The sequence below is a fragment of the Panthera onca genome, chromosome A2 (assembly GCF_046562875.1).
Source record: "Panthera onca isolate mPanOnc1 chromosome A2, mPanOnc1 haplotype 2, whole genome shotgun sequence".
NCBI classification, from domain to species: Eukaryota; Metazoa; Chordata; class Mammalia; order Carnivora; family Felidae; genus Panthera; species Panthera onca.
Genome location: NC_138340.1, coordinates 578,307 through 589,048, shown reverse-complemented (window position 1 = coordinate 589,048; position 10,742 = coordinate 578,307). Strand labels below are relative to the sequence as shown.

The following is a 10,742-nucleotide window of genomic DNA, read 5'->3' as shown; positions in this document are numbered from 1 at the left end:
GGCCTCCCCGCCCTAGGCCACGCCCAACAGAGCCCTCATTGGTTGTACGCGCAGGCGGGGCGGACGCGTGGTGACACCAGCCAATGGGAGGCCGGGGTGAGGGGCGGGCGGGGTCGGGGCCGGGCCGGGCTGCGGCTCCGCGGCTCTGCGCGACTGCGCATGCTCGCCGGCGGGGAGGGCTGCGAGGTCCGCGCAGGAGGCGCGGCGCGTCGGCGAGTTTAGGACGGTTATCCGGCTGGTTGACCTCGGCACCGCGGGGTGCCTGACCACTTGAGATAGTACTGGAAACGCGTGGTGGGGGGCTCGAACTCCCGGACGTATCGCCCGGCTCTTTGAACACTGGAGGTTGTCTTTTAAAAGTAAATAAAGTCAGTCGGGGGTCAGACTCCCGCTCACCGGAGACTGCGGTGTCGCTGCGGGGGCGCCCCGCCCGTGGGCCCAGCGAAGGCCGGGGACCACCCAGCGGCGAGCCACGAAACGGCACGCTGCCGTTACAAGCAGCGCGTGAGCCCGGGGCCACTAACCGGGCGACGGTTAGCGGGCCCCTGTGGCCGCGAGGACGCGCAGGTGTGTGCGGGGCAGCGGCGGCACGCGCCGGGGGAGTCGTCTGCACACAGTGCTCAGGCGTTTGGCCGAGTCGGTCCAGAAGACAGGACCGCCCGCTCTTGGGAGTTGAGCCAAGGAATTCCCCAGCGGCCCGTCCGCCCCCACTCCCAGCCCTGCCTGGACTTTGACCTGTGGACGAGCGGGTGTTTTCAGCTTGTGCTACAGTGCACTTCTCATCCCCTTCTCGGATCCTCCCGTGAACATTGCTGCAGAGACGGGGGAGGGGGTAGGACTCTCGGCTTGGTTCACTTGGGGGGCGCCAATGAGACCCCCTCCCACCCAGGCTTGCCAAAGGGCGGAGCTGGGGCCCTTGGCCTTGCGCCACGCTTAGGGGTGGAAGTGCAGTGAAATGAGGAAGCCCATTCCAACGGCCAGGCCCTGTCTTGCACAATGGCCTTCACGCGGCCGCCTCCCTCCAGTGCGGCTACCAGAGGCCCACTTGTCTGAGTCACCTCCTGGAAGAGAGCCCCCATAGTCCCACCTGGGCAGCCTCACTTCTCAAGAAGGAGCACCCCCCCCCCCCGCACGTGCCGCCCATATTGCTTCCCCCCTGGAACCGCGGGGTGTCACGGCCACATTGGGGAAGGAGCCTGTCTGGCCCTGGGGGGAAGACTGCTGTTTTCACTTTTGCCGCAGTTGTGACCTATAACTTTGTCATAAAGATGGCCCCCGAGGCTGTTGGTTATTGCAGGATGGGCCAGAAAAACAGCTCAGGGAAACGCCCTTGTGCCCACCCTGCAGGAGGAGAGAGGTGGAGCGAGCTGGCAGCACCCATGTCCTGAGGTGGCCAGAGGTGAAGACAACAACCCACATGGAGGCCAGCCGGAGGTGCGGCTGCCGGCGGGGCGTCCGGGCTTCACGGCTTCTGCCGGAGACACTCCGTCTCACAGAGGGGGCCGTGGAGTCTTGGGACAGTCTCAAGGCTCCAGGAAGGCTTCCCTGTGGTGGCCTAAGTTCCTGTGTGTCCCCAGTGAGGGGGCTCAGCTGGCCACTGGCGAGAGGCCTTTTCAAAGTGGAAAGTTTTTCTAATTGAGATAAAATTCACATAACATAAAATCCACTATTTTAGCCATTTTGAAGTGCACACTTTTTTAAGATATTTAAAATGTACAACCATCTCCTCTAGGTAATTCCAGAACATCCCATCACCCCAAAGGAAACCCAGTCCCCATCATCAGTCACTCCCTGTCCCCTCCCCCAGCCCCCGGCCCCCATGAGCGAGCCCCTTCCTGTCCGTGGAAGAGCCTGTTCTGGAAGTTTCACACACGTGGATTCACACTCCGTGTGGCGTCTCGTGACGGGTTCCCTCCCTGAGCGTCGTGTGTTCGGGGTCCGTCCGTGGGGTGGCGGGGGTGGGCGCCTCGCTCCTGCTCTGCTCGTGGCCAAGTAATGTTCCCATGCGTGGTGGACAGTGTGTTTACCTGTTCATATATTGATGGAATTTGGTTGTTTTGAACTTTTGCCTTTGTAACGCTGTACAAGTGTTTGTATGGGCATACATTTTCATTTTTTTAATTAAAAAAAAAAATTTTTTTCTTTAATTTACATCCAAATTAGCATATAGCGCAACAATGATTTCCAGGAGTAGATTCCTTAATGCCCCTTTCCCATTTAGCCCATGCCCCCTCCCACAGCCCCTCCAGCAAGCCTCTGTTTGTTCCCCATATTTAGGAGTCTCTTCTGTTTTGTCCCCCTCCCTCTTTTCGTACATTTTCATTTCTCCTTGGTACGCACCTAGGAGTGGAATTGCCGGGTCAGATGCTAAGCCTCGTTTAACCTCGTGAGCAGCTGCCGGACTGTTTTCCATCCACTCCATTTTATATCCCCACCCAGGAGCGTGTGGATGGCGGCCAGAGTTCTGGACTCAGCCTCGGCCATGTGATACAGCATGGCGAGAGGTGCGGAGGAGCAGCTTGCCACTCTGTGTCTCTGTGTCCTGGCGCTGAGGGCACAGTCACTGGACTCTGAATCATCAGAATGATGCTCAGGCCTTGGCAGCCTCTCTGGGGTCCTGAGGCCCACCTGGCCCTGTGAGCCCTTTCTCCTGTCTCTTCTGTGCCCTGTGGAACAGCAAGACTGCCTAACATCTACACACCCACTACTGTATTCACCTGCCACCCATGCCTGGGCCCTCTTGGGGTACTATCCGGGCCACCTTTCCTTGGAGCCGGCCTCCCCCCACCCCCAGGTTCCAACAGTCCTGCCTTCTCCCCTTGCCAGATCTGCCTTCACGCCAGCAACCTAGACAGATGCCTTTTCTCCCATCTTAAAACCGCTCCTAGCTCCCTCTCCTTCCACCCTTGGCCCCCCTCCCCTTGGCATTCGCGTCCACATCTCCAACTCCTTTCCTCTCATCCATCCCACCCTGGCCAGGCCCCCTCCTGATCTGCCCTCCTTGGGGTCACCAAGCTCCCGTCCAATCTTCACATCTGCTCAGACTCAAACTGCCGTTTCGTGGCCGTGATGGTTTGTCTCTCCCTCCTCCTCCTCCAGACGCTTTCTTCACCTGGTTCCAGGGCACCTGGCAACCTCCTACCGCCCTTTATTCTACCAAGGAGCACTCATGTAACACTGCTGGTGCCAGGCACTGCCATCATTAATCAAGCGCCCTGAGAAGCGGGTGCTGTTTTTGTCCCTGTTCTACGAGGCAGGGGGAAGGGAGACATTTAGGTACAAAATTGCTAAGGGATGTGCCTCGGTTCACACAGCCAGGACTGGAGGCCAGGCCACTGCTTCAGGATCTGTGCCCCGCTCTGTGCCCTTCCGCTGCTTCTTCCCTCTCCTCGGCCTCCACATCTTGGCAAGGCTCCAGTCCTGGTCTCGGATCTGTTCGGTGACCGCGCCCAGCCTCCGATCTCCATTGACTCCCACAAGTCTGCTGCACCGCCCCCCCCCCACCCCCCGCCTCCCAACCTTGGACTTTGCCCTGGATTCCACTCATATCCCAAGGTCTCCTTGATCTCTCTCCTTGGGCTGCAAGGAGATCATTTCTTCTTTCTTTTCTTTCTTTTTTCTTTATTCTTATTTTTTAAGTAATCTCTATGCCCAATGTGGAGCGTGAACTTCTCCTCCACCAACTGAGCCAGCCAGGTGCCCCCAGAGCCCCTTTCTTTCTTTTTTTTAATTTTTAAATTATTCAATTTATTTTTGGGAGACAGAGAGAGACAGAGCATGAACAGGGGAGGGGCAGAGAGAGAGGGAGACACAGAATCTGAAGCAGGTTCCGGGCTCCGAGCTGTCAGCACAGAGCCCCACATGGGGCCCGAACCCACAAACCACAAGATCATGACCTGAGCTGAAGTCACACGCTCAACCGACTGGGCCACTCCCAGTGGCGCCCCTCCAGAGCCCCTTTCTAATCTGTCACCCACACCTGTCTCTCCCTGGCCTGTTGGCCCCAGTCAGGGCTGCCCTGTTCTCCCTCCTCCCTCTCTGTCTCTCTCTTCTCCGTGTCCCGTCCATCTGCAAATCTGTGGGCTCCACCTTCAGAATACCAGGACTCTGCCCACTGCTCTGCCCAGGTCATCCTCTCCACCCCTCCTTGGTCTCCCTGCTCAAACACTGAGAGTGACTGACAAAGTTAACCCAAGCTTTTCAACCCAAGCAACAAGGCCTCCCAGGGTTTGCCTCACTGCACTCTTTAACCTCCTGTCCTCCCCTCCCCCCACAGGCCTCCTTGCTGCCAACTCACCAGGCAAAGTGCGGCCTCAGGGCCTTTGCACACGCTGTACCTTTTGATAGACCTTTCTACAGACATTCCCACAGCTTCCTCCTTCTATTTGGGCTTTTGCCAGAGTCTCTCTCGCTCCTTGCCTTCCCTGACCTCCTCCCCATTTGACACTGAAAGTCTCCCACGTTGCTTAGCGTGGTCTACCTTTTCTTCCATAGCATTGTCACCTTGTAACATTATCGTCTGTTGTGCTCACCGTTTCTGTCCTGTGTCTCCCTGGAATGTCTGTCTCTGTGAACGTATCGCTCAATGAGAAGCTCCTGATGCGCCTCCAATGGGGCGAGCGCTGAGCTGGGGGCAGGGGTGGATGCGCAGTGGGGGTTGCGGGGAGACACAGGTGGGAGCACCTCATGAGCCCAGGAGCTATGCCAGGCTCCTCCCAAGCACAGCCGTCCCTTTAGACTCTCACCTAACCCTCTAAAACGGGGACACTTTATTTCCATTGCACAGAACGGAACACCAAGGCTCATGGGCATTAAGTTGGACGCGGCCCGCAGCACCTGGATGCATATTTACAAAGGGCCTACAAAGTTGCCCGGCCCTCTCTGGGAAGCGAGGAGACCGCTGCCTCCGTCCGGCCTCAGTTTCCCCTCCCGTAGCTCGCCTCCGCCTCCCACGATTCTAAATCTAACGCAGAGACCAGCGTTGAGCGGAAACCACAACTCCCGAGAGGCCCTGCGGCCAAGGCCACGCGAGAACTGCCGAGGCGAGAGTGGGCGGTTCCGTTCGCACGCCTCTCGCGCAGCCAACCGCCGCTCTCAGAAGGCCCGGGCTGCCCTTGGCGCTGCCGCTCCCGAAGTTGTCTGGATTCAGGCGTTCGCTGTCGACAGCCCTCCACGAGAGGGACTGGGGGCTTGACAATGGCTCGGCGCAGGCGCAGTCGGTGAGGGTACTGCCGGGCTGGGGCGCGTTGACGCGGAGCGGCGGCGGCCATGGACGACGAGGAGGAGACGTACCGGCTGTGGAAGATCCGCAAGACCATCATGCAGGTGAGCCTGCTCGGCTAACGCGGCGAGGTCGGACCAGGACGAGGTCCCTGCGGCGCGCAGCGGGGCCGGGGCGCGTGGAGGACGGAGGGGCCGACGGCCTGTGGCCGAGCCGGGAGTCCGGCGGTCCCGGGGAGGGGCGGGGGGTGGGGGTGGGGAGGAGGGGGTCTCCCTCGAGCTGGAGAGAGACGGCGGACCCCTGTTCTCCCATTTGGGCCTGTTCCTGGAAGGCTTGGGCTCTAGCCCGGGTGCCTGACAGAATCCCAGAATCGGGGCTTGGGGGGAGCCCTGCTGGTCAGTGAGGGCGTCTGACTGATGTTTCTGTTCGGCGGCTACTTCACGGCCTCGGCCGCCACCTTTGAGCTCCTCGCGTTGTTCGGGACAACTATCAGCAACAGTCTGGCTGAGCGTTCGCTGCAAGGCGTGCGGTTTAGCCGCCCGGTGTGAGGGGACCCGTTCGATCCCAGGCCTGGGAGAAATCCCGCCGAACTAAGCCCAGGCGGCCGCATCCAGCCCCTTCTTACCGCTTTGCAAAGCTGCTCTAAGGCAGGGACCAGAGCAGCCGTGCCCAGGGGCTGCGCTGGGGGCCCTGCAGGCTCTGGAGGGACAATCAGGCCAGGGGGCTCATGGAGAAAAGGGGTGGGCGCAGGGCCGGGTAGCAGCTCTGACCTTCCCTCTCTCCGTCTGGATCCTCTTCACCCACTGGAGGAGCCCTGGCCAGCCCAGCAGTGCCCCTCCCACCCAGACCCCAGGGCCATAGCTCTGCCCCACCGCTTCCCGGTCACGGCCTGTCCCCGAGGCTCAGGATAAGGTGACAGTTGCGTGTGTGGCAGCTGGTTGTCTGGAGCAGCGCAGGGGCTCTCTTGGGGCGTGCCCTGGTCTGTGTCCCCACGTGCCCATTTCCGTCTGACGTCTACATGCACCTGTCGCATCAGGCCCCCAAACCCCGTGTCCTTCTCTGCAGTGGCCTCATCTGGCCCGAGCGCTTCCCGCCAGCTCTCTCTGCCCTGAGGTCACTGGGCTAGCTCTCTCTCTCTCTCTCTCTGCAGCTCTGCCATGACCGTGGCTACCTGGTGACCCAGGATGAGCTGGACCAGACACTGGAAGAGTTCAAGGCCCAGTTTGGGGACAAGCCGAGTGAAGGGCGGCCACGGCGCACAGACCTCACGGTGCTGGTGGCCCACAACGACGACCCCACTGACCAGATGTTCGTCTTCTTTCCAGGTGAGGGCCTTGCTGGTCCTTGGCTGTGTGTGTCCTGGGGGTCACGGTCCTAGTAGAGCCATCCGAGGGCCTGCTCGGGGTCACATGGTCGCAGCTGCATGCTGTGTGACCAGTGTCTACACTGACCCTTTTTACTCTTCCCAGCCTGGAAAGAGAGCACACACACCCCCCTGCCGCGCCACCCCCCCCCCCCCCCCCCCGCCCTTTCACTGCAGACGATGACATTGATCTCTGACTTCTCTGAGCACTTTTTCCAGCTTCCTTCTCCTCGATCCCCTTCCCCAGTTTTTCTTCCTCGGCTGTGTTCTCCACCAGGACCGTCACAGGCCTCCCAGGGGGGCCCCCGGACCCCTCATGACCTGAGACTCACCTGTGTCCTCTCTGGCTCCCCCCCCCCCCCCCCATCAGCCCAGCCTCCAGTCTCCAAGCCTCCCGTTCCCTGCAGCCCCTTCCTGTGCTGCTGGAGGGTTCTGGCCCCGTCCTGGGCCCTGTCCATGCCCCTCACCGAGCTCGGGTGCCACCCCTTCCAGGTCGAGCGAAGAGCCCACCGAGGGGTGTCCCGGGCCCCCTGTGTCCCTCTGTCTTAGCACCTGCTCACTGAGGCAGCCCGACTCTGAGGCCCATAAGGGTCGGGAGGCTGTGCTGTGGGGTGAGCACTTGGGGGCCCAGCCCACTGCCTGGAATCAAGGGGGGTGGCACACGTTTACACAATGGACCCAGCTGGTGCTTTCACAGGAAGCGTCCCCGTGTGTGAGGCGTGCTTGTTGGAGGCATTGGTGCTTAGCCGCCTGCGTCCCTGTGGCGCTGTCTCAGCCTCCCGAGAGTGGGGGCGTCCGTGTTCTCCCGCGGGCCATAGCTCAGGACTGGGGTTCCTGCCGTGTTAGTCCACACAGCACCCCCGACCTGGCGGCTTGAGCGTCTGCGACCGCTCCGCTCCCAGCGCCGGAGGCACGAAGTCTGACGCCAGGTATCAGCAGGGCTGGCGGTCTGCCGCCTTCGCCCTGTGTCCTCACACGGCCACTTGCTCTTTGCGTCTCTGTCTTCGTGTCCTAGAAGGACAGCAGTCGGTTGGATTCGGGTCTGCCCCGATGACCTCGCGTAAATTTAGCGTTGTTTCCAAATGCAGTCGTGTTCGAGGTATTGGGGGTTGGGACTCTAACGTAAGGGCTTTGGGGGGGACACGACTCAGCCCACGATATGCCCGTCGGTGGAGCGAGGGTCTCAGGAGGGTGCCGTGACGGAGCAGCGGGCAGGGGCCTGGCCGGGAGCCCCGCGTGGGTCCTGGCACCAGGGGCTGCCCGTCTGCTGGGCTCCCGGAGTCCAGAGGTCCCATCGTGCCAGGCTCTGGGCCTGTGCGCCGTGGTGACCTGGCACCCCACCGGCAGTGCAGGGACGGGAGGTAGTCTCCGTGGTGGGACCTCGGGCTCCCGTAGACTAGACGAAGCGCTTGTTGTGGGCGTTCCCAAACCCTGGCACCACTGAGGCCCCGGACCACATGCGTCCCAGATCCTACTTCCAGGAAGGGGTCCAGTAAGTCCGGGCTGCCAGGCACCTTTCAGCTCCCCAGGTGACGTGGAGGCGGCCAGCCCCCTGGTCTGGGAGCCAGCAGCCAGGTTCCTGTCGTGCGTGTGGGGAAGCTGAGGCCTCAGAGAGAAGGGGCCGTTCCGGAGTGGCACAGGGGCCCCTCGGCAGAGCAGAGCTAGCGCCCGGGTGCCCGAGAGGGCGAGGGAGCCGGGCCCGCACGGCGAGAGGGGCCCCGGCAGTGCAGACCGCCGTGCGTTCTGTCCGCAGAGGAGCCCAAGGTCGGCATCAAGACGATCAAGGTGTACTGCCAGCGGATGCAGGAAGAGAACATCACCCGCGCCCTCATCGTGGTGCAGCAGGGCATGACCCCCTCCGCCAAGCAGGTGGGTGGGGGCCCCGCCCAGGTGCTGAGCCCCGCTGTCTCTCATTCGGCCCTGAGCACCTCGCTTCCCTTCCTGCCACAGCTCCTCACGGGGCCCTTCGCCCATCCCGAGGGGACCCCCGGGGACTGGGATCTGAGAAGGAGCGGTTGTCCCTCGCTGAGGGGCAGGGCCAGAGTGGCAGGGCGGTCGGCGCCCCGTCTGGGACGGGACGGGACGGAGGACCAGTAAGCACTCTTTGTCCTGTGCTTGGGGGCTGCAGGACACTCCCAGCCCCATCGGCTCGAGGACGAGCCCCGGGAGCGTTTTGTCAGATGGAAACACGCGAGCATCACCTGGTTGTCACCGTGACACCGGGCCGAGGCCCCTGTTGGGTGGGCGGGCTCTCCCTGCGGAGGAGCCCGGCTGCCTGGTGGTGGGTTTTGCTGAATTGCAACGCTTGGCGGTTTATTGGGGTGTGAAAGCAAACCCTCTCTGGCTTCCCGCCCCCGCCAGCCTCCAGGGAGCCAACGGTGGGGTGGTCCTGGCTCTTGGCTGTGCCTGAGGGCGGTCTCTCTTCCAGTCGCTGGTTGACATGGCCCCCAAGTACGTCCTGGAGCAGTTTTTGCAACAGGAGCTGCTCATCAACATCACAGAGCACGAGGTGGGGGCCTCAGGTGGGGGCTGCGGGGAATGGGCCCTCCTCCCCAGCGGGGGCTAGCGAGGGATGAAGGGAGGCTGGGAAGGCAGTGCCGGGCCCCACGGTCCCTCACCCGCTGGGGGATGGCAGAGATGTGGGCGTTTGCCTGATAGTAGGAAGACAGTGGGGACGCGTCCCCGGGGCTGGATGCTCCCGCTTTGCGGAGAGCCGGTCTGGTGATGGAAGTAGGGCAGGGGTCCCTGAGTGTGGTCCCGGACGGGCCGCGGCAACATCACCCAGGAACATAACCAGGAATGCAGATCCCCAGGCCTGCTTGGCCTGCACAGTCAGGAAGCCCCGGGGGGTGGGGGCGGGACCCCAGGGCTGGTCTGCAGGAGGCGCAGTCTGGGAACCCCCGTCCACACATGGAGGCGGGAGCAGGATGGGGCTGTGCCAGGACATCTGTAAACCCAGGCCCCTCTGGTTAACGTGGCGCGACAAGGCAGCTGGCCAGGGCCCGCCCCACACCCCTTCTCTGTGTGGGGAATCAGCGGGGCCTGTCCTCAGCTCCTCCTCTTGGCAGCTGGTCCCGGAGCACGTCGTCATGACCAAGGAGGAGGTGACCGAGCTCCTGGCCCGGTAGTATCCTTTCGGCCCCCTCCCCTGGGCCCCCGCACCCCAGTCACCCCCACCCCCGTCAGCTGAGCCTGGCTTTTTCCCTGACTGAGCTGCTCAGTAAACTCCGAGAGAACCAGCTGCCCAGGATCCAGGCCGGAGACCCGGTGGCCCGCTACTTTGGGATAAAGCGAGGGCAGGTGAGGACTCGCGCCCCCCCCCCCCCACCTGGGGCTCCCCCAAGGGCAGGTGAGGAGTCCCGCCCCCCCCCCCCCCCGTCACCCAGGGCCCCCCCCACCCCAGATCCGGGGTGGGCTGTGACTTCAGCCTGTGGGGAGGCCCCAGCCCCTGTTGTGCTTTGGCACCTGCGCAGGTGGTGAAGATCATCCGGCCCAGCGAGACCGCGGGCAGGTACATCACCTACCGGCTGGTGCAGTAGCCGCCCTGCTTGCAGGTGAGATGGCACCTCTCGGGGGTGCTGAGCGGGAGGGCCTGTCCGTCTCCGGCCCGGGAGGGAGCGCATCGTTCCCGCCCACCGGGTTGTGGCCGGAGAGCCCCTTCTCCCCGCTGCCCACGGTCCTTCGTGTGTCATCCACTTGTCGCCGGGCTTGGAGGCAGCTGGCTCAGGCTCGCAGGACCGACTAACACGCCTTCGTCCTTCCTCTCGTCCAGCGGCCCGGAGTCCCTCACCCAGGCTGAGGGCGGCAGGCGGCCCGCCCTGTGGGAACAGTCACCCCAGGAACCTCCTCACTGCTGCTTCTCCACACCCCTGGGCTGAAGGTCTGTGTGTGGCCTCACCTGGGCCCCGCGTGAGGGCGCCTCCGGAGGGAACGGGACGGCGCAGGGAGGCCCTCCGGCGCCCGGTGACAAACTGCAGTCCTGGGTCCAAGTCTCTGGCCCCCAGCGCCTTGCTGTCGCCGTGTCCTATAGGGTGGCCCCGGGGACATCTGTGAGCCGCGTCCGTGGCGGCAGAGAGCCAGTTGCTACTTGCTGCCGGGTGTTTTTAAGAATTAGAAGTATTGGAGTCAATAAAGCGGCTTGTCTGGAAGGCAGAACGA

The 10,742-nt window shown here is 62.7% G+C and overlaps 1 protein-coding gene across 1 annotated transcript; it reads left to right on the top strand.

The window, feature by feature from the left end:
- Nucleotides 1-5,191: 5,191 nt before the first annotated feature.
- On the top strand, nt 5,192-10,742 carry POLR2E (RNA polymerase II, I and III subunit E). Its single transcript, XM_078443756.2, has 8 exons — nt 5,192-5,325; nt 6,372-6,546; nt 8,338-8,453; nt 9,013-9,093; nt 9,653-9,711; nt 9,806-9,884; nt 10,058-10,138; nt 10,357-10,742. The coding sequence occupies exons 1-7, from the start codon at nt 5,269-5,271 to the stop codon at nt 10,121-10,123; spliced, it is 633 nt and encodes a 210-aa protein (XP_078299882.1). The 5' UTR covers nt 5,192-5,268; the 3' UTR covers nt 10,124-10,138; nt 10,357-10,742.

Coding starts and splice junctions, on each gene's coding strand:
- POLR2E (XM_078443756.2), top strand. CDS start 5,269: ATGGACGACGAGGAGGAGACGTACCGGCTGTGGAAGATCCGCAAGACC. Junction 9,094..9,652: donor TCAACATCACAGAGCACGAG/GTGGGGGCCTCA, acceptor TCCTCTTGGCAG/CTGGTCCCGGAGCACGTCGT. Junction 9,712..9,805: donor ACCGAGCTCCTGGCCCGGTA/GTATCCTTTCGG, acceptor TGAGCTGCTCAG/TAAACTCCGAGAGAACCAGC.